The sequence below is a fragment of the Scophthalmus maximus genome, chromosome 20, assembly GCF_022379125.1.
Source record: "Scophthalmus maximus strain ysfricsl-2021 chromosome 20, ASM2237912v1, whole genome shotgun sequence".
Lineage (NCBI taxonomy): Eukaryota > Metazoa > Chordata > Actinopteri > Pleuronectiformes > Scophthalmidae > Scophthalmus > Scophthalmus maximus.
In genome coordinates, this window is record NC_061534.1 from 1,770,001 (window position 1) to 1,797,500 (window position 27,500).

Here is a 27,500-nt window from a genome sequence, read left to right on the forward strand (position 1 = left end):
AGCAGCAAACCTCTTTGAGGTCTTCATCGGTATTACAAACATCCGAGGCGAACACCGCGTTGTCCACATCGCCTCTGCTCCGTTACCTGTGAGCGTCTACTTGTTTACCTGTGTTTCTTTGTTATTTGAACAGCGCAACACATCTCTTCAAGAGCGCCAGCTGCCCGCGGAGTGCACCGGAAAACCTTTACCTGCGGTTATTCCCCTCACAGAAGAGCTGATTAAACAGCTTATTGACGCTACCACGAGGATGTACCTGCAGTATAAGGGCTATAGGGGAAGTTTATCTTCTTCTCTTTTTCTTCCCCACCACTACCTCTTTCAGAGCGAGAGCTCTGGGTGCGGCCCGAGGTTTTAAATACTTCAGTCCGTTCGGAGGAAGCAGAACTAATTGCTTCAGTGACTCTGTAAGAGCGGAGGCAAGGCCAGGTCCGTCACTTCAACACGTGTGTGTGCGTGAAGGGATTGCACTTGTGTGTATGTGATCGAGACCCGCCTTCTTGACCCGAATCAATCGCGCCTGCATGAAAGTATCTGCTGTTGTTTTTTTTCGGAGGCAGGAATCTGGAACAAGTATCCGTAAATCATCACGGCAGTATTTGCAGGAAAAGCAGCCGCTCCCCTCCCCGTTTCCTCAATAAAGGGGTTTCCCTCTCTGAAGCAGCACAGGGGCTGGGAGAGTTGTGGAGCGTTGGCCTCGTCTGGTGAAATCGCATGAACCCGGAATTTTTTGACTATAAATTTGAACGCAACCTTTATCTGAACTCGGGAAGCGACGTGCCGATGATCAAAAGCATCTGCTCAACTCCCAGGAGCCACAAAGACAAAAAGAGAGCGTTCAGCTTGGCAGAGCCCAGTGACTCGTCTTACCTGGCTCCATCAGTCCGATCCTCACGTTCTCCTCAGGCAGACGACCAGAGGACTGTTCCGACCGCACCGTCACGTCAGAACACTGGAGTTCTACAACTGCCTCTCCACTCATGAGGGTTCATTGAACCTGTCTGACGCTCGCTCACGTCCTCATCACCAGACAACACTGGTGGTGTGTGATAAGCTCTGGCTCAACGTCAGGCTTCCAGCTCAGACCAGGCACGTTCACGAAAAACCAACGGGGAAGTTGGGAGAAAAGGATATTTTAAGTTTTATTTGCAAGAGTTTTCAAACCAATAGAGCCTACTAATAGGTGCCCACATACGTCCTAGTGTGTTTACTCTCGGTTTCTTCAAGAGCCTGAAGCCTGTGTGTGTGTGTGTGTGTGTGTGTGTGTGTGTGTGTGTGTGTGTGTGTGTGTGTGTGTGTGTCTGTCTGTCTGTCTGTCTGTCTGTCTGTCTGTCTGTCTGTCTGTCTGTCTGTCTGTGTGTGTGTGTGTGTGTGTGTGTGTCTGCGTCGCAGCATGTTAGCTGCGGCGGCGCTCAAATGTAACCTGACACTCTCTGTCAGATGTGAGCCTTTTGTCTGCCCTCCTCCTCCTCCTCCTCGTCCTCCTCCTCCTCCTCCTCGTCCTCGGTCGTTGCAGGTGTTCATCATGAGGCAATAAAACAAGTAGTGACTGTTCTCCGTCCCGAACACGGCCCACGCTCCGACGGCGGCAGTCCCCCCTTTCCACATTTACTCAGCCCTTTCTAATTTGTAGCTCTGCGTGTGTGAGGAGTTGCAGCCATCTTGCATAAATCTCGTCTGACGGCCTCGGCACAAGTGTGTTTTTTTGTCCAGCATAATTATGTAAGAAATAGAAAAATAACATGAAATAGAATAATAGAATAAACATAAAAATTAACAATTTCATGAGTTTCTTTGTTTTAAAAGTGACAAAGAGGTAAAGTCTGTATTCATGAACATGATGAACTGACAAATGTCTGTCATGAACACTGAAAACATTATAAAGGTAGTTTTATCAAACATTTCTTAACCTTCCCCATTGACGTTCTACGTTCAGCGTATTGGCTCATTTCCGGCGGTTCTTTGTATTTGCTTTGAGATGGTTTGTGGCAGTGTTTTATTTTCAGCTGCTCGACCTCAACCTGGTTCATTTTCATATTTAGTTCATCACAGCGGCTGATCGCCCGCTGTACATTTAAACTTTTGATAACACACTTCGCTCTCTCATTCTCTTAGTGACTCACATGTTCAAATCTGCTAAAGTGACTTTAGCAGTTAGCTTCTGTACACAAGCTCCTCTTTGCCCGTCAGCGTTGACTGAAGACAGAGAGTCTTGGGATATCGAGTTTAAAAAACATTTCAGACGATATCAGCCCTTTGAACACGCCGGTGCACTGTACGTACATGGTGATGCTTCCTGCAACACGCGTGTACGTCAGTGTGATGCAGCTGCAGCGCGGAGCCGTGACGCTAAAGGACACACACATCACGTTAGTTTCTACTGACAACAGAACATGTCGTGTTCCTTCATCAACACAGTCAGTGGGTCAAACTTGGTCTGGTTCATGCTCCCTCTGCCAACAGAGTGTGTGTGTGTGTGTGTGTGTGTGTGTGTGTGTGTGTGTGTGTGTGTGTGTGTGTGTGTGTGTGTGTGTGTGTGTGTGTGTGTGTGTGTGTGTAAGAGCTAGATGAATGCAGCTTTTGTTCAGCACGGTCATTTGTGTTTTCCTGTGTATGTGTCCGTGTGTGTATGTGTGTGTGTGTGTGTGTGTGTGTATGTGTCCGTGTGTGTGTGTGTGTGTGCGTGTGTGTGCACCAGGCGGTGGTTCTCTTAACAGTAATAATGTGAAATGTGAAGCAGAAGGTTCTGTTCTCTGTTAACATAATGACTGCGTTTATGGAGTCTGACAGCCACACACACGCACACACACAAACACACACACACACACACACACACATCTATTACTCATATCGTCCTTCACTTATATAAAACAAGTTTTCATCAAACATCAGATTTTTTGTCTGTTTATGTTTTTGTTTTCAGACGAGATAGATTCTTTTTCTCTATTTGAGCCTTGAGTGTTGTTTACTGCTGAACTACAGTCCAACACACCACGTCTGTAACCACTTCAGCTCCTTTCATTTAACGCCAACCTGCAGTATTACCTCAACTGGGAGCTGCTGTCTTCTTCTTCTTCTTCTAGATTACTGCACTCCAAGATGGTGTCCGTTAGCCACCTAGCCTGTTAGCAGGAGAAGAGTCTCCTCTCGTCTTTCTTGTCTTTCCCATCCCGCGGTTGAACACATATTAACAGTCTAAAAGTGATGACATGAATGGAATATGGAATACAATCTTTTTCATCTGTCGCAGTAGTTAGATGTTTCCTCACAAACACACACGACTGAAACAACAACAGCAACACAACAACAACAACAACGACGCAGGGTTAATGGAAACCTTCAGGTCGACCGGCGGCCTGTTTGGAACTTTACTCAGTTTTTGTCTCTGCGTGCTTGCTGCTGTTGTCATCTTGAACACACACACACACACACACACACACACACACAAGGACGTGCTTTAATGTGTTTAGAGAGAGCAGCGGAGCTCTCCCTCCTGCGTGCCCAGACATGTATTATGTGGTTTTCAAAGGGGAAGCCTTCACTTTACTGTGTGCGTGCATGAGTGGGTGTGGGTGTTTTCTTGAGATCAATGCAGTTAAAGTGCAGTGGCTTTTGACTCTACACACACACACACACACACACACACACACTCGGGCCTGTGAGGCCTGTTTTTAGTCAAGTGCCTCGCTCTGTCCTTCTGACATCTGGTCCCTGAAACCTCTGGAGTGTGTGTTTGTGTGTGTGTGTGTGTGTGTCTGTGTTTGATTAACTATCCATTCCGTGTGTGTGTGACAGCCCTTGCCAGTACACTTGTACGTATTGTAAACCGACCTCCTCCCCCTCTTCTCCTCGGCCGCTGCACCACGAGGAAACTGTTTCTGTTTGGAAACTTCCAAACTCACGGATCACGCAGGACATTCCAGGTCCCAGCGTCTAAACCGCTTCTGTAAATACAAAAGAGTCCACGTGTTCAGAGAAACGCGTTCATCGTCTCGCAGGCGTGAAGACGAAGAAGAGAGACCAGGGTGAAGGTTCATCGGACACAAAGTTACTGAAACAATATTTCACATCTTTGGAAAGTCCCGTCACAGAAGTAATTGTCTCCTTCTTGACATGAGCTGTTTTCTGACAAATGTTCGGATGTGTCTCAGTTTTCCTCGTACTGTACCTCCGCACATCCCAACGGAAAAGAAATAATTTTTCCCCGCGTTCGCCGCTGTATATATATATATATATATATATATATATATATATATATATTTTTTTTTAAATAACAGCAGGCTCTCGGAGGACGAGAATCTCTCACACACGTGTCGCATGTTAAGTGTGAATTAATTGGATCGCTGCTGCTGCTGCTGTTTCCAGCCACACACTTTATGAATCTCATCTGCGGCGTTTTGGTTTTTGCAACAGTACAAATGGGGGCTGGTGGCAAAACAAACTGCAGCAAATTAGCGCTGAAAATGTTTACCTGTCTCCTTAACAAGCTGCGTTCGCACTCTGCCGAGAGACTCCGCTGCGTCGCCGCCGTCCTCCCGAGTGTGTGTGGGTGTTTCACTTTCTGCACTGCCGCAAACACCGATTCATGTCGTGTGTAATGGTGTGTGTGTGTGTGTGTGTGTGTGTGTGTGTGTGTTTGTGTGTAAGGACAAACATTCTATAACAAGTCAGGACTGTTGGTTGTCAACACAAATTAATTAAAACAATATATTTTCACTAATTGCTGTTACATCCGTGAAGTGAGTTCAACAGGCTGAGTCGTCTTACCATGGATGGAAATCGGGTTGCATCCGGCACTAGACGAGAAGCTGCGCAGATATTCTCCTTCTGGATCTGGGTTCTGTCGTCCTGAAATCCCAGCTTTAAGCCTGTGTCACAAACTAACTAGAGATTTGAAGTAGGTTTGAGTTCAGCAGCCAGTGAGCGTCGAATGAAGAGTTTCTCTGTGGTAAATCTTCGGAGCTTGGCTTATTGAACGAGAACAGTATTCCTGTAAAACCACATCAGATGGATCAGTGAACTAAAAACCGCTTGTTTCAGGTTTTTACTAACACATCGATCATCTCGTCTCCGCTTGTGTTTCGTTCGTGCCGCCATGGAGGTTTTAGTTTTCACCCTTGTCCGTTTCTTGGTTGGTTTTTGAGCAAGATTAAACAAACAAGTACTGAACGCATCTCCCCAGAACCTGGTGGAAGGATTGGACATGGGCCAAGAAAGAACCAGTTCAATTTTAGATTGGATCAGGACGTGGCATGTTTTGGGTTAGTTAATTCCTGTAAAGTTTCCACTTCCATCCATTAGCTTCACCGCTAACACTTCTAGAGCCACTGGAACCGACACTGTGCCAGAGGCCGGGTTCTTCTTCCTGGACAACTATAATCACACCTATGGAATTTGGTGTCACCTGTTAACCCGACACGCACGTCTTTGGACTGTGGGAGGAAGCCGTAGAAAAATCCACTTGTGGGCGGATGAATTTCTGAAGAAGCCTCTTTTTTTTTTTGCTTGAGTCACACGCTTGTTTTCAGAGATGTGGGGTTTTTCAGGACGTCCCGGGGGGAACAACGTCAGGGGGGTTTTGAGGGACGTGCAGGCAAAATGAGGAACAACCTACTGTAATTGGAAAGTGAGAAAAATGTGGTAAATTCACGTCTTCGTCTCCTCACCTTCGACGCAGCAGAGACGGCACGAGCAGATGTTCATCTGATATGTTTTTACATGGTTTATTTTTTTTCTCCACACACTGGTTTGCTTCTCATTACCAACATATCATTATACATTTAACATCTGGAAATCAACTATAAAGTACTTTGTACATTTCTCCTTATATTTTTGAAAAAAATCTATTAGTTGAAAAATGTTTCTTAATCCATTATTCTCCTGATTTCAAAAACATTTTTCTTTATTGTTCCAGTTTTTTGTTTTTTTTTTACTCTGTTTATATTTGATCCGGTTTGTTTTAGTTTCATTTTGCAATTTAGGGAATTTTGTGTGAGATACGTAAATCTTGTCGCCAACACCTACGTGGTGTTGTCATTGATTGGTTTGAACATTGATCTGACGGAGTATTGACAATTCCGCAGGTAGTAGTGTTTCTATTTGAATCGAGAAAATGAATAAACTGGTAAATGCCACTGCCACTGGTGTGGGATAGAAAGGAAGGAAGGAAGTAGAGAGGAAGGTAGAGAGGAAAAGGTGCAAGTAGAAAGAGAGAGACAAAGAGTTCTCACTGGGGGAAAAGAAGAGAAAACTCTTTCTCTCATTAAATATCACAAATTACAGATGCATTGTCTTGAAATATTTAAAGGTTAAATGAACGTTGATAATGGATCTCGACAGCCATTAAGCTGTAATTGCTCTCTGATGTAGTCAGTGAGAGACACGAGGTGGGAGGGGGGATGAGCGAGAGAGAGATGATCATGTTTTTTTATTTATTGATTTTAGTCACAGTCCCTGATTGACACCAGAGCTGTTGTTTCTCTGCATTAAGTCTTAATAAGGCAAAAAAACAGGGCCACAATTAACTATTCAGAGAGCGACAGAGGGGCGAGAGACCCAGAGAGAGAGAGAGGGACGGAGGTGTGGAGGGGCGTCGGAGAGACGAATAGAGAACACGAGTTATTGGCCGTGAGGATTTGTTAAAACCAGACAGACGTCATTCTTCACAGGTTACCGTGGAAAAGGCTGCTGTTTCAAAATAAAAGCTCGCTCACGAACAGAAGCAGCTTATGTTTTTATTTTCATTCTTATCGTCGTCGTGCGGCTCATCATGAATCTGCTGCCTCGGTTTTAACAAGCTGATTTCAACAACAAGTTTTTTATTTCTTATTTTACAGTGTAATGTTTACACATTGATTTTGAAGAAGCAGGGTTGTACAGTGTACTGTACAGGGGCGACTGTATACTGTTTAGGCGCCTGTGGCTCAGGTGTCTGAGCGGATCGTCCACTAATCAGAGAGTCGGCGGTTCGATTCCCCAACTCGTCCACTTTACATACTGTTCTTGGGCATGTAGCAAGAATTATATTTTGTTTTATATCGATAATTGTCCCTGAACGCAGCGTGTAGTTGCTCTGAAGGAATCGAACGCACTTGTCTTCTTCTTCTGCAGAAAACCAATCAACAAGTGTACAGAGACTGAGAGAATGTCTGCAGGCGATATCAGTGTGTTTGTTTCGGTCGGAGCACGTGTCTCACGCTGGTTGTGTGTGTCTGTGTGTCTGTGTGTGTCTCGGTGTGTAGCTTTGCGTTCATGTCCCTTGCAGCCTTGCACCCATGCAGACACGCTACCTCGTTAGCAGCTTCGCACTCCTCGTTTCCAGAAAAGGAGGTGCCATCCAGGTGGCAAATCCCACGATGCACCTCTCTCCCCAGTCGCCGTTAACGGTCGCCGTTGGTAACAGCCTCGTCAGTGGGGGAAAACCAGGGGGGAATCTGAATTTCAGAAAAAGGGGGTGGGACCTTTTATCTTGTAAGCGTTACATTTCACTAATCACTAACAATTATTGAAGTAATCTGTTTTTAATCATAAATGATCGTCGTCTCATTTCTATTGAATTTTGCATTTAACAGCCTGATCTACAGGGAAACAATAAAAGTTAACGATAGTAACTTTAGTTCACAGAGTGATTTCAAAACAAAAAATGTTTATGTATTAAAATATTTTTTCCCAACAACCAGGAATATTAATGTACTTTAACATCTAGTGGAATGTTCTCGTGTCCACATACTTTTGGCCGGGCAGTGCGGGAGGAAGAGGAGGAGGAGGAGCAGATTCTTCTTCCCCACGTCTCTGTTGACAGACTTTTAAATAATTACTGGAAAAGAGAAGCAAACACATCAGTCTCACTTATAATCAGTGTGTGTGTGTGTGTGTGTGTTAGTACATGTAAGCATGACAACTTGCTAAAGTAGGACGGTGAAAATGTTGAACATTCCAGCAGCTAAACATCGTAATGTTTACATCGCCGTCGTTAGCATGTTAGCGTACTTTTGTTAGCATTTGGCTCAAACCACCACGCTGTCAAAGTGCAGTCTCACAGAGCTGTTAGCATGATCCGTAGCTCTATTTCAACGATCTAAGCTCACGGTTGAGGAGCTAGTGGACTTTTGCTAGCTTGCTGTCATGAGGTCGGAGTTGCCAGGTTGGTGGAGAGAGTGAGAGAGAAGAGAAGATGGAGAAATAATAACATGGCCATTGTGGCGTCAAGTGCATTTTCCTTTAAAACAACATGGCCGCCGGTTGGGAAAATTACAACTGTGTCGTTCTGGAAATACCAAAGATTCTTGGCACTGCTCTTCGTCGGGGGAAAGTGGATTTAACTTTGAGCGTCCGCATCTAATTCACTTTACCTGTAATTAAAGTATCTTGTTTTAATCAACTTGTTACAAGCTTTTTACCTGCAAGCAGCCAAAACATTTGCGATGTAATTAGCAGTTTAGCGGTCGAGAGAACCTCTGCTGAGTGTAACTCATGAGATGAGTGTGTGCAGGTTGAGTTGTGAGCGACTCTGTGACTGATTTCTCAGTAAATGGCGGCTAATGCTGTGTTGGTTTCAGTGGTCACCTATTAGTAGTGAGTTGTACAAGATCTGATGGAATTCACCTTAGTCCCGCTCTCACTTCCCCACCACCGCCACAAACCAACTGCTACATAACTAATGCACACGGGGCTCTTCCTGTACAGGTGCATGTGGTGCGAGCGTACGAGCGTCTGCAGCTATTTTTAATCCCGTCCCAACCGCAAAAGATTCGCGACACCCAAAATTCATCATGTCAGACGGCGGCGGCAGCAGCAGCAGAACATTTTTCTGCACATTTACAGGACCAAAGTCTCACTGCCGCTTCAGGGAAATGTTTTGTTTTCAGCGGTTAGAAATTCTTAAAGTCACTAACTGTCTTCTTACAAATGTTTAAAACCATATTTGTAGGTTAAAATACCATTTTTGGATTAAAAATGGGTGAGTATGTCAAACATGGCCTCTGAAAAAATGTATAATTACATGCTAACAGGTTTAGACTTCATACAATATGAACAGAACAATCCTAAACCTTTTGCTTTTTGAGCCTAACAAATATTACATTTCTCCTAAGGTAAAGGAAAGGTCCTGCCGCCGATATACATCTACAGGGTTCATCCTCTGGGGAGCAGAGATCAGGAAATCTGAGCAGTAGTTGCTGTGATATGATGTTATATCAAGGGAATATTGTTGTTGTAGACTGTACATAAAGATATACGACACGTCATCAACTTCCTCCCCGTTTTACCAAAATTAAGCTAAAGTTTCTCGAACACAGCCGCTGACATCTTACGCTTTTGGTGTCATTTAGAGTCGAGGTATCGAGGTCCCACCGACACATGAGCTCGACCAATCAGGACGAGTCAGTCTCAGTTGTCAATCATGACGTCTCAGCTTTGTAATTAATTAAACTAAACTTGAGTTGTTTTTCTTTACTAGGTAAAGAAGCTCTCTGACCTTAACGTCCCTCAGATATGACTGTTAGGAACGTGTCTGCAACCTGGCTTTCTTCTGTTGTTATGGTTACAGTAATTCCACCTGTGGGTACGTACCTGTACCAGACGCTGGTGCACTGGACCTTTGTGATACATGGTTTTGGTATAATTATGATCAAAAAACTTTCTGCCATTCACTAATTCATATTTTTAGACTATCTCAGATTCAGCTCAAGCAGCATTTTCATTTTTTAGAGGTTGTTTTTGAAAAATTCCCCTACTTTCCTTTCTTTTATTTAAAGACCCAGATCCTCTTCAGATTTCTCTCTCGCTCTGCTATTTGTTGCATAAAAGCAGTTGTCACATTTTCCAGCGGGCTGATTTCTTATTTTTGGAGTGAACCTCGCCGTTTCCTCGGAGGTATCAGCGGGAAGGGGGGTCGGGGGGTGGGGGCGTGACTGGAGGACGAGAGCAGAGGAAGAGCTGATAGGAGTCGAAACCCCTCCGGCTCGGCGCTCAGTCGTGTTTACACTTGACAACAGGACGCCGTGAAAGAGCGAGGAGAGGCGGTAGATAAAAGAAGAGGAGGAAAAAGAAAGTGAGGAGAGATGAAGGGGAGAAGGAAGGGGGTCGAGCAGCGAGGGGAGAAGAAAGAGAAGAGGAGGAATAAAGGGAGGAAAGCTTGTTTTTTCGTGTGAAGGAAAATCAGATAGAGGTGTGATCGAGGACGAACGCTTCGGTGCGACACTGAGATTAAAGCCTCGCGTTTAAAGTTCCGTCAGAGGACCTCGGTTATCAACGGCTTCGTTATCATTTATTATAATCCATACCTGCATGACGACTTCTTCTCATTGTTGTTTATACTTTCCTTTCATAATAGTAAACAACTCCCTCACCGAACGGCTCATAAACCAGCAGTTTGATTCAAGGTATCAAGAGTCCAAAAAGAGAGGCAGGCTCGTGTTAGCATGCTAACATGCTAAACTAAGCTGGTGAACATGTGCCAACATGCTAAACTGAGCCAGTGAACATGTGCTAACATGCTAAACTGAGCCAGGGAACATGTGCTAACATGCTAAACTAAGCAAGTGAACACGTGCTAACATGCTAAACTAAGCAAGTGAACATGTGCTAACATGCTAAATTAAGCAAGTGAACACGTGCTAACATGCTAAACTGAGCCAGTGAACATGTGCTAACATGCTAAACTGAGCCAGTGAACATGTGCTAACATGCTAAACTGAGCCAGGGAACATGTGCTAACATGCTAAACTGAGCCAGGGAACATGTGCTAACATGCTAAACTAAGCAAGTGAACATGTGCTAACATGCTAAACTAAGCAAGTGAACATGTGCTAACATGCTAAACTGAGCCAGTGAACATGTGCTAACATGCTAAACTGAGCCAGGGAACATGTGCTAACATGCTAAACTGAACATCAACAGACAGCCATGGCCCGGAGGCATGAAGTGTTCAGGTTTTCTGTTCCCGTGAAAGCGATATTCCCAGGAACGCCCTGGGGGGAATTTCTCCTGGTGCGGCACAAACGTTCACTGGAACTCAAGGAGGAACTGATTGGAATTCGTTGGTCGATATGCGTCTGGGTGCGAACTGCGACCTGCGTTGTCGACGGAGACGCACCGACTTCATTTCTACATTGTCATTTGTTGAGATGAGCAGCAGCAGTCAGCATCCACCTGCTTTTGTGTTGGTAGAAGGATGAAGGGATGGATGGATGGAGGGATAAGTCACTTTGCCGCTGCTGATAGAAGAAAAGCGATAGAGGGGGGAAAAGAAGAAATACAAGACAGTGCGCTGTTTTCTATTTACCTGCTAATTAAAAGCAGATGTCAAGGTACGATTCTCTGAGCTCGTTAAACGCAGCACAATTGTTTCCTGGTTTACTTCCCAGGCTCCTTCTGCACTTGAGAGAGCGTTTCACTTTCTCCTCATCCAAACCACTGGACGTCCTCCAGTCTCTCTCTCTCTCTCTCTTATAAAGCCAACAAACACAAAAACCTCCTCAGAGACAAAGACGCCTTAATTGACTTGTCAAGCACAAAACTACCCAGAGACTCACGTTTGACAAAAACTTGACAAAATTTGATTATACTGTCTGTCTGTCTCTGCGTCAGCTCGACTGTCTCACCTCCTCATCGTCCACCTGTCTGTCTGTCTGTCTGTCTCTGCGTCAGCTCGACTGTCTCACCTCCTCATCGTCCACCTGTCTGTCTGTCTGTCTGTCTCTGCGTCAGCTCGACTGTCTCACCTCCTCATCGTCCACCTGTCTGTCTGTCTGTCTGTCTCTGCGTCAGCTCGACTGTCTCACCTCCTCATCGTCCACCTGTCTGTCTGTCTGTCACGTGTCGGAGTTATTCAAGTATGCAGAGTTTCGTGAGATCTGGTTTTGTTCCAGCCACTAAAACGTGAACTGTTCCCGTCTTTACTCAACAATCACGTCACTATTAAATCAGTAACCACTTCAAATGAAGCCAGATTCCCTTATTTTTGTTCCCTGCTCACAACTAGTTTCCAGCCTTTGGCTCCGTGCCTTCATCTGCATTGTTCTCACTTAGGCTTTAATAAAAGTTCTGCTAACTCTGCTGCTTTTTTAGCTTCCGACCAGTTTTTTTGGGAGTTTCCTTTTGTTCCTCTGGTTGTGATGGTGTGTAGAGTTCTAAGCCACAGTTGGCTCGGCTTCACATGGGCCCTGTGTGCAGAGACGAGGGGGTTTGTCAAAGGAATCGCCTGCGCCGCTTATTCTTCCTCCACCACAGAGAGAGAGACGGAGAAAAAAACAAAAAAAACAACAACAAAACCAAACCAAACAAAAAGGACCAGCCTTCATATTATCAATATTAATCTCTTTTCTTGGAAAGGCATCTGTGGTCTCTGAGCTCGGCTGTCATTAAAACACACACACACACACACACACACAACGCGGCTGATTCAAGAAAGCCATGTTTGAACTTGCTAATGTTTTTTTTTCTCTCTCTTACTTTTTCTGTCCCCCTCCCTCCTCCCTTCCACACCCCCTCTCTGTCGACACCAGCTATTCTGTCTCTCTCTCTCTTCTTTTAGCCATTAGCTCTCCAAGCTGTTGTTTGTTTTCTTCCTTTAATGTGTTTTTTTAAACAAAACAGCAGATTAAAAAAAAGGAACGAGAAAAAAAAATTGTGAGAGAAAGACGCAAGTGATTGAAATATAAAACATGTACGCTATTGTACATACTCTGTGTGTGTGTGTGTGTGTGTGTGTGTGTGTGTTGCTGTGACTGTGTGGTTGCCTGGTGTGCAGATGTTTGCCTCGTGTGTGTGTGTGAGTGTGAGTGTGAGTGTGAGTGTGAGTGTGAGTGTGAGTGTGAGTGTGTGTGTGTGTGTGTGTGTGAGTGTGTGTGTGTGTGAGTGTGAGTGTGAGTGTGTGTGTGTGAGTGTGTGTGAGGGCACTGGCACTAAACTTACTTGGGTCCAGATGTTCTAATTATAGCAGGCTCTGCTGCCTAATGACAGGAAATGCTGGCCTGTGTGTGTGTGTGTGTGTGTGTTTGTGTGTGTGAGAGAGAGTCTGAGTGTTAGTGCGTGAGACAGAAACATGAATGAAATTCTTGTCATTAACCTCTTGAACCCCAATTTCCTCCTTAAATTTTTCCTTTAGTAGCTCTGAGGTTTGAGAAAAGACATTTTTCTTTTATTTTTCATGCCGTAAAAGTCTTTTGGGGGGAAACAACAGCAGCAAGGATCATGTTCACTGGTGCAACATCTGCTGTGGTTCAGGAGAGCTGACTTTCTTTATTATAATTAATATAGTTTTCCTTTACCTGGATTTGCAAATTAAAAAAGACAAAACATAACCCACAAATTCTTCAGAGTTACCTGTCAAATGTCAAAATAAAAGCTCTACGGCAACTTTCTTTAAATTATATTTAAAAAAGAGTACTTTTTAGACTTTTTGGAAAGTGTGATCGACATCCAGACACGTTATGTGGGTCGTGACCTCTGACCCATGGGGTCGGTGCATTTTGTTATTTTGATTCTTCCTGCGAACTTTGAGCAGATCGGAAAATGCAAATTAGGTGGGCGGGGCTGTTGAACGCTGTCCACAAACTAGTGACAAATTATGAACACAGTTTCATGACATCAGAGACTGTGGTGTCATCATCAAAGCAAACACTAAATCTTATCCAATACTATAATGTTTCTTTTCTAATGAAACAAAATAACGAAAATCTATCAATAATGATCAATAAGTACCGATCAGGTACGGAGTTCTGTCCTCCGTCCTCCATCAGTGGATCTAAAACCAGATATTTGTTCTTCAGTTGCCTCGACCTAGTCACACTTGTCCGCTCTTTCTCTCCTCGTTACTATGGTAACAAGATGTCAATCGATGTGGCATCTCCATCCTCATCTCTGACTGGTGCATCACCACGGAGACGGACGACGGAGATGCTCCCGCGTGTCTTGGTTCAGACGGTGACGTCGTCTTGCTCAGGGGCCTTGCTCAAAGGCTCCTGAGGCAGGTTCAGAGGGAAGGGAGGGGAGTATCAGGCCGCCGGGTTTTGAACCAGCAACACAGGAGGGAAGGGAAGGAGAGAGGGAAGGGAGGAAGGAGACGGAGAGATGTCAAGGGAAGGGAGGAAGGAGACGGAGAGATGTCAAGGGAAGGGAAAGAGAGGAAGGAGACGGAGAGATTTGAGGAGAAGGGTTAAGGGGAGGAGAGACAGGGTGGAATTAAATAAAGAGAAGGATCAAAGATGACAGCAGGAGAGAAAGGAGGAGCAAGGGAAAAAGGAAGACAAGGACACGAAGGGAGTGAAGAAAGAAACACAACATCAGTAAAAGAGGGAAAGGAGAAAACAAAAAGGAATTAAAGATGGAAAAAGAGAAAGGAAGAGAGAAATAACAGCAATGAAAGAAGGGAAGGAGAGAAAAAAGGGGAAAGAATAAAGAGAGGATGGTAAGAAGAAAGAGAAAGAGGGAAAGAACAGAAAAGAGAAGAGGAAGGGGAGACAGAAGGAGAGACGTAAACAAGAGGTGGAGGAAGAAATGAAGGAAGGAAAAGAAAGAGATGGCGAGAGAAAGAGAAAGTATGAATCAAGTAACAAAACAGGACGCGGTCGATTTCCTGAATGTGATCATCACATCACTTCCTCTGGTCGTCCAGCTGTGCACGATCGCACGCACGCACACACACACACACACACACACATACACACAGTGGGATTGACAGCGTTAGACAGTTTAAGCAGCTTTAAAGCAGAAGATACAGAGACGTAATCTGACTTAATTCTTACTGTCTGATTTCAGAGTGTGTGTGTCTCTGTGTGTGTGTGTGTGTGTGTGTGTGTGTGTGTGTGTGTGCGCGTGTGATTACCCAGGATAATAACATGAATGTAGTTCAGTGAAAGTACAAGAAGCTTGTCGTCGCATTACATAAAGAGGACTGAATTGGATCTTTGTGTCTCTGTCGTCCTCCATGTTTCTTTCATCTCTTACAGTCTACTTCTTTTTGTCAACATCTTATTATTTCATATTTCCTTTCCTGACTTGTCTCCCCTTCTTTCTGTTTCCTCAGTTCTTCTCCTTCTCCTCTGATTCCCAGTCAAATTTTAATCCTTTACGCTACTTGTTGCTAAAATACGGTATTTCCTTGAACGTCACCTAGTGGTCATAAATGCAACTGCAGCTTATTCGGTGGACTTGTTCCCGTCCGGCACGACGTCGCCGTGCAGCAGCAGGTTGGTTGGATTTCTGTGTTCAGGGTCAGATCTCACGTCTTGAGTCGTTTTTCCGGAGAATGTCGTCTTCGAGGCCGTTAGAAGGGGCGGCGGCTGCAGTCGTCTACGCGGGAGATGTTAGTGTCTGAAATGTTCCCAGTCGGGAAGACGTGTGAAACCTTTTGATTTCGCTCTGCAGTTGGAAAAGAGTCTTCAGAGAATCTTCAGTTAATGCAAAGGTCTTTCTTTCATGTTGGCACACAGAGCTCTTTATATTTTTTATCATATTCTTTTACCAATATTGTGATTAATCTGTTGCGTCTCTGGATCGAGGAACATTTGTCGACTTCTGACGAGGATTTTCTTTCAAAACAAAGAATTAAAACAATGTTTTTAAAAACTTTCAGGAACATTTAATTTGGCGGGAAATATTTGAGCAAGTTTGTGCGTGTGTGTGTGTGCGTGTGTGTGTGTAATTATAGAGTTTGGTTGGAGACCAGATAACAACGGTGAGGCTGCAGAACTCACACAGGTGCAAACACACGCTTGTGTGTTGCCCTCGTTTCTGTCAGAGAGAGACCACTATTACTATCATCGTCATCATCTTGTGTGTGTGTGTGTGTGTGTGTGTGTGTGTGTATGTGCGAAAGTCTTCAACTGTCAACATGCGTTCACGTTATCTCACATCGTGTGCCACGGAGAATCACCAGGTGACAGTTGAAGTAGATTTTTATTTCTGTCGCTGTCATTAACTGCTCCCTAAAGTGAAGCCCAAACATCATGATCGGCCCTTGGTGTCTGGCTGCAGTATAGATCACTAGCCCCGCCCCCTCCATGTTTGCAGATGGGACATGGACCAACTAAAAAAATCAAAATAGACATTAAATAAAAGTTTCCAAAGATGTTTTCTGTCATAGAGGTCGTTCTTATCACACTGATGTTTGTTCGTGTGAAAAATAGTTTTACGATAAAAAGTCAGCACTTTAATTTCATGATTTTATTTCAAATCAAGCGTGTTGCAGAAACAAAATCATGGGAAAAAATGCACTGTAATCTTCTTTTTACTTCACTGCACTTACTGCACAATATCAAATATAATATCAGGGATTATTCATCCTTAATAGACGAGCCTGGCTGGTGTATGACACACACACACACACACACGTACGCAAAAACAATTTTCTTGTATTGAATAGTACAAAGAGCGGCTCAACGGTCATGCTTGGGCACAGGCCTGTTTTTGTCCTCAGTGATCACGCGCACGCACACACACACACACACACACACACACTCACACTCACACACATACACACTCTCACACACACACACACAGGCTTACTGTATTAATAGGGGTCTGTTTTGCGTCAGGCAGGTCTTAATAGGATCAGTGTGAGAGACATGGAGCTGTCTGTCAGTCTAAGTTCATTAACTGATGATAGATAACCTGCACAGAGTGTGTGTGTGTGTGTGTGTGTGTGTGTGTGGAGTCTCTCTCCCTCTGGTTTAATTTATAGTCCTCAATCGGAGGCCTTATCAGGTGCAGGACACATGGACACCTCCCTCTGTCCTCTCCTCCTCCACGTCTTTAAACTCTCACACAGCGACTTGTATTTTTCTCTCCTCCTCCTCCTCTTCCTCCTTCGTCTCTTCCAATCTCTCCTCTTCCTCTTCCTCTTCCTCACTGAAGGATTCTTTCTTTAATTGCTCTTCATCCTGCATCTGGACCAACTTTCATCCAACTCTCCTTTCCTACTTTTATTGCACTTTCCCTTATATTCTCTGAGAAATACTGTAGACGTGAGGCCAAAGTGGTCAAACACCTCACAGTATCTACAGTATAAAACCATTTGACTGAATAAAAAAAATCTGAAACGTGTTCCCTTAACCCAGCTGTTCACCTGGTCGTAGAATAACAATCTCCTCGTCCCCAAAATAACTGTTGAACGTGTGTTTCTCTTCTTCAAGCTCCTGAAATCCAATTTAGCATAAAGCGTTTTTTGTGTGTAATAATCACTAAACCTGCATAAACTGCATTGTGTCATATTCTATTCTACAAATAGGTGAATACTGTAGCCCAGAGGTAGTTCTGGTCTGACTCCAACAAGGCTTTTTGTAACTGAAACTGTTCATTTCACACACACACACACGCACGCACGCACGCATGCACGCACGCACGCACGCACACACACACACACACACACACACACACACACACACGAACACACGCACAATGATAAGCTGACATTCCAAATGAGTCCACAATGAATGTAAGCTGCTCACTATACACACACTGACACAATGGAGAGTCTATTGAATAGAGATTTGTGCATCACAATGCATGAGACGACCAAGTGTGTGTGTGTGTGTGTGTGTGTGTGTACTGTAAATGATAGCTGCGTTTGCACATTTAATTCGACCTGGATGAGCTGATCTAAAATAAAATACATACCTCCTTCCCTCTCTCTCTCTATCTCTTTCTCTCTCTGTTGATGTCTCTCGACCTCTACACGTCCGTCCTTTTCCTCATATACAAAACAGGTTGTTTGTAATCGTCATATAGGAGGCTACAAAAAGTATTTTGATGTAAATTAACGTAAACTGCAATAAATTCAGTTTTTCTGTCATTTAAATATTAATCTTTCTCCCTCTCTCTCTCATTCGCACAGATATGGAGGAGAGGACGAGTGCAGGATCATGGGCGAGTGGAAGTCGTTCTTCCAAGGTAACATTTCCCTTCACACACACACAGACACATATATATATATATTATTTGTTATCCACTTATTGTATATCCCTAAGCTGCAGAAACAAATGTCACAGGCGACGACCCAAATGCTGACGATGAAGCAAATTCTACTGTATATGAAAATATCAGCGACATCAGCATGATTCCTCACCTCTCTGTGTGTGTGTGTGTGTGTGTCTGTATGTGTCTGTCTGTCTCCAGAGTTACGCTGATGGGTCTCAGTACATGGCCTCACACGACAGCCTCTCGCCTCCGTACGCCAACTCCAGGCTAACAGGTACAGTGTGTGTGTGTGTGTGTGTGTGTGTGTGTGTGTGTGTGTGTGATAATCTTTCTATATGATTGTACAGTGCACCTCTCTATTGCCATCATCTTTGGATTCACTGCTTAGTCAGTGTGTGTGTGTGTGCGTGCGTGTGTGTCTGCAGAGAATTAGTGAAACACTAGCTCACACAGGAGGAGACAGGTCATCTGGCATGCAATTTCTCTCTCTCTCTCTGTATCTGTCTCTCTCTCTCCCTTGGCCCGCTGTGTGCAGAACGCCAGGGCACTGTGTGTGCTCATTTACCCATGATGCTCTCTGCCTCTGGCTCTCTCTCCGATGTGGCGCCAGTTGTGAGCAAATGGCCACTGACACAGATAATCTGCCTCTCTCTCTCTCTTGCACACACACACACACACACACACACTGACATGCACGCTGTCACACAGACAGAGCTTAATTACCTTAGACTGGATGCATCAAATATGGAGGATGTCCGTCCTCGGCTCTCTGACTCTACCTGCTCTCGTTCTGAATTGTTGGGTGGGATTTTTTGTAATGGTCATCATCACGGACGTGCACACACACACACACACACACACTGACGTTGGGTCTAAAGCCCTGCGGTCTCCGTCCTGGTCCTGTTCGTCCGTACAGGTGTTCCATGTAGCTGGAGTACGGATTCAGGAAGAGCAGGAACTTGTTTTAGGTTTTGGGCGAGATAAAAAATGTCCAACTATCCTCAGAGTCGTGTGTGTGTCGGGATGATCCAGTGTGTGTGTGATGTGTTGTGACAGAGTTGTGATTATAGGATGTGTGGCGCCTGCGGAGGCCGAGACGGGAAATACTGTACGAATTCTTCACCTGGCACACGGGGAGCCGCAATTTACTTTGATAATGATAACGCTAAGAGACGGAGACAGCCCGGGATATGGAGAACACACACACACACACAAACACACACAGTCACCAGCATTGTTGTACCTGTGACTGTTTCGGTTAAACAGAATCATTTGGGAAAATCAGATTGTCTTTTTTACATTTGATGGATTCTCCCTTTTTTTCCCTTTTTTTTCTTCACGCAAACGCTCTCGTGAAAAATGTTGTGTTTGAGTTTATATTGATAATCCCACAGAGCGCTCATCAACATCAGTGACAGTGTGTCATGTTATCAGACATTATGGACTTTATGTCCAGTTTTAGTTTTTCTCGTGTTGATGCTCAGGAACTTGTAATGTGACATCACTCGTTGATTTGTGAGCTTCTGCTTTGAAGCACCGAGTTTAATATTTTGTTCAGCGCCATGTTGTTGTTTTTTTTTAAACCATATTTGAAGGAACAGGGGGTGCGGCCTTGGAAGCTGTCAATCACGCTGATATCTACAATATTAGTGTGTAATATATGTGTTAAATGTATGATCTTATTATATCTCATGACCCAACGGTCGTATCCACATGAGACTGGTGGCATTGAGAAACTTATTGTACGACATTTCGAGTACGTTACTTCCGATTTGACACATGATCATCTTCTCGCAGTAAAATGAGGTCAAAGTTCACCCAAAACACGATTAAACTCAGTTGTAAACGTCTCATTCGTGTCATCTCCGTTCAGTTCACGGCGAAGGAGAAAGACTCTCCACTCGTCACCCGCAACGGTCCGAGCGACGAGCCTCGCTCCGGACGCTGTGTTCTGTGACGCTGCAGCTCGAGGAGGAACGACGTCATCCGTCTACCCATAATCCCTCGTGTTTTGCGGTGAATTGCTGTACTGTAGGTGACTCGGATTAATTCTCGTGGGATGGGACGTCCTGTTCTCACCTGGGATGAACTTGCAGAGAAGACAGAGAAAAAAATTGCAGTTTAATAAAGAACCCGGGCCCGTCTCTCTCTCTCTCTCTCTCTCTCTCTCTCTCTCTCTAACCTTGTCTGTCTTTCTTACCCCGCCCCCCTCCCTCCGTCCCCCACCGTCGGATTAGAGTGATGTTATGCTCTAGATAATCAGCGAAGGGATTAGTGTCATCTCAGCGACCCCACTAGATTAATCTGCTGCCACACACACACACGCACGCACACACATACACGCACGCACGCACACGCACGCACGCACACGCAAACCACAGTGATGTGTGTGTATGTGTGCGTAAACGTGTGTAAATGGACACTTGCACTGACATATAGGTATATATAAGTACATACATTTGTGATATATGAACATGTGTGTGTGAATTTGTGATCCCGCCTTTTTTTATGTGTGTGTGTGTGTGTGCGTTTATGCGTGTTTCTGTGCCACTGGGATTTCTGTGCCACAGTGTCAGTCTCCGAGTGTGTGATGTAAGCTTTGTGTGTGTGTGTGTGTGTGTGTGTGTGTGTGTGTGTGTGTTTTCGTGCACTTTGTGCATTTGTGCATCATCTAGTCTTTGGGTCTTTATCTGAGTGTGTGATACCAGCTTCAGTGAATTGTGTGTGTATCCACAGTTTAACTTGTTTGAGAGTGTGTGTGTGTGTGTGTGTGTGTGTGTGTGTGTGTGTATGTCTGGGTTTGTGTGTTTTTACAGTGAGTGTGTGACACTGACATTCGATCCCATTGTGTGATTCTATCTTTCATGTGTTTGTGGTTCTTCAGTGTATGTAAACCTGCAGGTGCACCACCCTGGTCTCTCACACACACACACACACACACACACTCACACACACACACACTCACTCACCCCTCCCACTCTAACTGTCACCTACATAGTAAATGAGCGGCTCGGTGGTTTCAGCCTACAAGCAAATTCTCTCTCCTGTTATAAATAAACAAACTGATGCGGATTCACTCGGATTCTGATGCTTCGTTCCAGCAGCTTCTACAGTTCTGCACTGTACACAAATCAAAACGTGTGGAGCATCTGTTCCTCCGCCCCGAAAAATATTAATGAGTCCCTCGTCAAAGGGGGAGCGTGATGGTCACGGTACAGACGTCACTGTTCGGGGGCCCGAAGTCTCACGGTGGCCTGAGACCAGTTAGCAGCATGTCGTTGTTACATCAGCTCAGGTTCAGCTTCTGTGTAGAATTCCAGGTTCCCAGTGAACTATGACTTAGGAGCAGGTGTTGTTTGACATTTGCAGGGAATTCGTGGGAAGAGATTCTCTTTGTCGAACTCGAATTAAGAAATTATACATTAATCCACATGTTTTCTACTTTGTTTATCCTGTAAAATATAAGTTTTCATATCGGCAAACATAAACGCAGATTCTGATAAAAGGCTCATATCATCTGAGCTGGAGCTGAAATTAGGAGACAATCCCTTTAAAACAAAAATATCTGATATCATGTTTTGTGCTGCAGGTTCTTTTTGTCTTTAACAAACAAAACGTGAGCGCAGTGAGTTTGACGGGACGTACAGTACAGTCTTATTGTCGGAGCGGCGTATTAAATAAGCGCTGGTGTGAACCTGATGATCTCGGCTTCCTCGTCCTCGTCCTCTTCCTCTGGTTGTTTTCGTTGAAATGCAGTGAGTCAGCCGTCTGTCTCACCTCCGTGTGACCTTATTAATGAGTGTTGAGCCACGAGGCCGGACCCCCTCTGAGGAGGTCACATCTGGACACTTTATATAGAAATTCATATCTGTCTCTCCCTCTCTTTCTTTTCTTTTTTCTCTCTCTTCACTTCCTTCCATGTTCTTGATATATTCCCTCATTTCCTCTCCTCTCTCTTCCTCTTCCTCCTTCATCACTTCCTCCTCATCTCTCCTTCTCCCGTCCTCTGTCTCATTCTTTATGTTTTGTTTTGAATATCTTTCCCTCCTTCTTTGCATCACTCTCTTCTCCTCCATGGAGACCAGCCCCCCCTCCCCCCTCCTGTCTCGCTCTTCTTACCCCAGGAGCCCCTCACCTCAGCTGGGTGTGGTGCCAAGGTCGTCCCCCTGTCCGTCCCTGCTGGGTCTGGATCTCTGTGCTCTGAATGTTTAAATGAAGAAGAGAGGAGAGGAGGAGAGGACGATAGGAAAGGAGAAGGAATGTGGAGACGCAGGATTTTAAAGTTGTAGTGAAACAATTCTTCTCATCATCAATATTAACATGTTTTTTTTTTTGTCACATTTTTTTCGTCTGTCTGGGAAAAACAAATTTCCGTGTTGCGTTCCTGGCTGGAGTTTGGACCTTTGAGTTCAGGTGGTTTGTTGACATATTTCGTGGACTGATATCTGTGAGTTCAAACTATTTTTTTTGGATTGTTCAGTCAAAAACAAACATATTCACATATATTAGTTTCTTGTTTTGTCTGAGCAACAGTCAGAAAACCAAATGCTCTCATTTGGCTTTTCTGTGCTCTCTTTTAAAATGATTTTCCTTCAATCATCTTTTTAATTTGTCGATCTATCGTATCTATCGTTCTATCTATATATCTATCTGTCCATCTTCTCCATCTTCTGTCATCCATCCAGATGAGGTCCCTAGAGACTGAGTTCGGGTCATTCATGTTACTACGTGTGTGTGTGTGTGTGTGTGTGTGTGTGTGTGTGTGTGTGTGTGCGCGTGCGTGCGTGTATGTGTGTTTTACCTCCTCCGTGTGTGTGTCCTTATCTTTCTATCTCTGCATGTTTCTGCTGCTGTGTGTGTGTGTTTGTGTGAGTGTGTGTGTGTGAGTGTGCGTGTGCGTGTGTGTGTGATTGTGTGTTTGTGTGAGTGTGTGTGTGAGTGTGTGTGTGTGTGTGTGACAGACTGTGAAATGGTGCGTAGTAGCACCTGGGCCCTTCAGTGTTGATTGATCGGCTTGGTCATGTGGAAGAGTCCCATCTGGCCAGCCACGCTACGGTGTGTGTGTGTGTGTGTGTGTGTGTGTGTGTGTGTGTGTGTGTGTGTGTGTGTGTGTGTGTGTGTGTGTGTGTGTGTTTGTGTGGGAGAGACAGAGAGGGCTTGTTTGTGTGTAAGAGGTGAGAGAGAGAGAGAGAGAGATGTGCAGCATGAAACAGTATGTTGATTGTGAGAGAGAGGGAGAGAGAGAGCTTCAGTTATAACTGAGTCTCCCAGAGGCCAAAGATGAACTGTATTCTATCATCTGAGAGAGAGAGAGAGAGAGACTGTACGAGGCTTCACGAAAAACTCACCTGTATTTTTCAGAATGTAGCACCTTGTTTTAATAAATGTCGTCTTGCTCTGTCTGTCTTCCCCAACTGTGGAAATTCTTCTTCTTCTTCTTCTCCTGTTTCACCGTGACGTCGTCCCTGTGCACGGAGCTCAGGTCCAATCAGGTCCCCGACCTCGAACCCCGCGGCTTCCCCGCCCGTCGTCATCAGTCCCGCCCGTCATCAACGACCTCTCGGACGGACTCTCCCAGGAGGTTATCATAGCAGATTTATGCTCCTTGTTATTACACAATGATCAGATCATAGTTCTGCCCGTCAGCTGTTCGTTAGTGGTTTCACTTCTCACTTCTTCCTTTGACTATTAAATTCACTATCACCGTCTTGAAGAAGCTGCAACATAACTACACTGTATCTGACATTAAATACCACATTTTAATCTCAATTTTTTTCATATTCTATTACAATTTCTGGTCATATTTATCCAGGTATCGACCACAAATGAATTCAAATTTTTTTCAAAACACTTTTATAAAACCCGATCAGTCTCCGTCAGACTTGGTTTTTTTCCCGTTGATTAACGGTTGCCTGGGTTACCAGGTGTTCTTACCAACAGTTGGACGCTCCGCCCTGTATGACTCGTGGTGTAGCGGTGATAACGTCTCTAATCAAAGCGCTGCCTTCACATGATCGTCAGTATGTCGAACGACTCCCTGTTGTGGATTTCAGAGCTGGTAACAATCACTTGTAGGCGGATATTTAAAGGGGCAGTAAGCTATTTTCTGAGAAAGCTTGTTTCTCTCTTTGTTGTTGTTGATTTTTTTCGACCGCACTTGGTCGGGTGCTTGACCCCGCAGCCTCGGGTCTGGTGAGACGGACGCGTTACAACCACGAGTCGTAGCCTCTGTTGCTAGCCAATCTCTTAAAGCTACAGTGTGTAGTATTTAGAAGAACTTATTTACAGAAATTGAATATATTGTGAAACACGAGGGACGGGAAACATGAAGACAGAGAGAGAGACGGGCAGAGAGAGAGAGAGACAGTGTGTGTTTTCTGAAATGAAGCCAACTGATAATTAATGCCTCTGACATCATGGTGCTCTAATTAAGTCTGGCATTCATTAAGCCAAGTGAGGGGGGGGGCATTCGTTAGTGGCTCTTTTGGGGGGGGGGGGGGTGTTAAGTCTTCATTGTTACTTCCTTATTTTTTGGGAGGACGGAGAAATGGAGATGGAAGAACGAGTGAAAGGAGAAGCGAGGAGAGACACGGACGGTGTGGGTCACTCAGGTGATGTAACACACGGCCTCCGGCGGCCATGTTGGAAGCCCTCAGCTGATCGTCAGACTTTTCCATCTTCAGCAGAACTGAACGGAGAAAGTTCAGGTCTGATAAGAGACTGATCATTTAATCACGGATCCATCGGTTTGATTTGCTCTTCAGATAATCAAGAGGACCCCCCTCTGATTAGTTAATTAAAAAAACAGTGAAAGCAATAGAATGTTTGGGGATTTTAACTTCATCAATGAAGGTTACGGTTTCAGAAGCTACATGAACGTCTGAAATCACAAAAAAAGTGTCGAATTCTGTGTTGAGATCGAGAAACGAGTGAAATCTTTGAATTGAAAAAGTTGCACTTCAAGACTGGACTTCAGAGAGATTTAGATCTGTGAAAATGATAGAAGGTAAAAGTTTAAATATGGAGAAAGAGGGATGTAAAGAAGATAGGTGCGAGGGAGAGTAGTCGGTGAGTGACACAAGTGAACGTTGTGTAAATTGAAAAGTAAAGTTTTGGGATCCCCGTCCATTTTTATTTATTTTTTTGATCGGAGGATTTTCTGATAGCTAATTAGGCATGGAGCGGCCGCCATCGACAGCTGCATTCATCATCATAAAACGTAATAATTAATGACATTCCAACAAAGACAAATATGCAAATGAGCTCCCCCTCATTTGCATTTTCATATTCAGCTCCCATAATGCTTTTGCTGACAAGGTTGTAATTAATGAAAATTCATGTCTCTTAGCCGAGGTCCTAGATTGGATCGCATTCATTCTGCAATCCCCCAAACGAGGAAGAGGGAGAGAGAGAAAAAAACATGACGGGGATCCCTGCCAAGTTTTTAGGGAGATGAGCGGGAGGGGCGAGAGTCATACGGAGAGAGTTAGAGAGGGAGAGACGGAGAGACGGAGGGAGGGAAATGGAGATGGAGGAAGGCAGATGGCGAGAGAGATGAAAGGGAGACAGGCAGTGAGAGAGAGACAGATGAAGAGAAGGAGAGAGGGATGGAGAGAGAGACAGAGGGATAAAGTACTGATGCAGCAGGTTACTGGAAGAAGAGAGTGAGAAGAAAAGGAGGTGAAGAAAGAAAGAAAGGATTCTGGAGAAAGACGGAGGGATGTAAAGAGAATGAGAGAGAGAGAGGGAGCAGGCGGAGAGGACTAAATAGTCATTAGTCTTCAAATTTATTTACGATTAAAGATTTATTGATGATCAATAATATGTAGTAATTAGTTGAATTGTAGTTTTCCATTTCAGGAGGGAGGATTTTTCTTTTTCGGGCTTCTGTAGAAGTTGTGTAAAAGTCAGTTGGTTGTGTGTGTGTGTGTGTGTGTGTGTGTGTGTGTGTGTGTGTGTGTTACCACAGTATCTGTGGTTTGGCACCTGAACGGAGCTAATTGTGATATTTTCGCTCGTCGCTCTGCAGCAGCTTCTGTAATAACAATATTCAACAAGGTGAAGGTTTGTTCACGGTGTCAGTGTCATGGCGGTCGGGTGTTCTGAGTTATGATGTGGCCGAACCGAATTTCCAGAAAAGAAAACAACAAAAACACTCAAATGAACAACAATTTTTGTGTGTCGCACATCGTCCAGACCTGCTAATGCATTTGCAAGCAGCGGTTGAGCCACGACGTCGCGTGAATTAACTATTTTAAGTTTATTTGAGTATCTTGAAATGCCCTCTATTAATTTAACGTGTGAAATATTCAATAGGAAGTGTTCAAGCTGAAGCAGGAATCGTCTCTGGAAGCTGCTGTTTGTACGTCGGCCTCCTGCGTAAAGATCAGTGAACACATTTCATACAGCGACGACACGAAACCTGCTCGTGATTATGATCAGTGATGATTTCTTGAAAAAAACTGGTGCCTCTTGTAAAGATACATGTGTGTGAACAGACATGTGGAAACGAACATGTAGAAGTGTGTGTGTGTGTGTGTGTGTGTGTGTGTGTGTGTGTGTGTGTGTGTGTGTGTGTGTGTGTGTGTGTGTGTGTGTGTGTGTGTGTGTGTGTGTGTGTGTGTGTGTGTGTGTGTGTGTGTGTGTGTGCGCGCGCAGGTCCCTTCACGTTAAATCTGAACATTAGTGTGTAGAAGAAACCAACATGCAGCGCCGAACACAAAGCAGACAGAGGAGTCGATTCTGCAACGATGCTGGAATACTGATATGTTGTGTATGTGTGTGTGTGTGTGTGTGTGTGTGTGTGTGTGTGTGTGTGTGTTTAAAAGTGTGTGTGTTCTTGTGTGTGTGTGAAGTGTTGGCACGAGATAGTAGTTGCCCCCTGGGCTTTGCCAACGTGGCACTGCCCCCTCTGCAGCAGCATGGCACAGTCTCCGTCTTTGTTGTGAAGCTGGCTCTCTCTCTCTCTGTGTGTGTGTGTGTGTGTGTGTGTGTGTGTGTGTGTGTGTGTGTGTTCACCGTGACAAGAGCGAGTTTCCAAAAACAGGAATAAAACCAGTCGTTTGTTCAGATGAACTCAACGTTGGGAGGTTGAAAAGTGAAAACATGGTGTGTGTGTGTGTGTGTGTGTGTGTGTGTGTGTGAGTGTGTGTGAGTGTGTGAGTGTGTGTGTGTGTGTGTGTGTGAGTGAGTGTGTGTGTGTGTGTGTGTGTGTGTGTGTTGATTTTGGCGGCTCTGTTTTTCTTTGGACACTGACAGTCGGGTCATTTGTTGGTGGATGTTGAATTTTCAGTGGTAAAAGATGGGTGGAGCTAAACGACAACGTGTCTCTGTCCTCCATCTTTACATCACTGTCTTCCCTCCTTCTTCTGTCTGTCTTCCCTCTTCCCTTTTTTTACTCTTCGCTCCCCCCTTCGTCTTCCTCTCTCTTCTTATTCCTTCATCCTTCAGTCCTTCTCTCTTTATTCTTTCCTTTGCCTCTTCTGTTGATCGTAAACATCCTTTGCTTCTTTTCCTTCATCCTTCCCTTCCCGTTTCCTTCCGCCCTTCGTTCCTTTGTCTTCCTCCTCCCTGTTCTTCCC

General features: G+C 44.6%; 1 protein-coding gene across 6 annotated transcripts in view; it reads left to right on the top strand.

Moving 5' to 3' along the window:
* Positions 1-27,500, top strand: part of LOC118285581 (transcription factor 4-like) — a 156,775-nt gene that overhangs the window by 22,078 nt on the left and 107,197 nt on the right. For all 6 annotated transcript variants that reach the window (XM_047329338.1, XM_047329336.1, XM_047329339.1 and 3 more), the window contains 2 exons: positions 17,837-17,892; positions 18,118-18,193. In XM_047329338.1, the coding sequence (XP_047185294.1) occupies positions 17,839-17,892; positions 18,118-18,193 (130 nt within the window). In that variant the 5' untranslated portion in view covers positions 17,837-17,838. The remainder of the gene's footprint in view (positions 1-17,836; positions 17,893-18,117; positions 18,194-27,500) is intronic.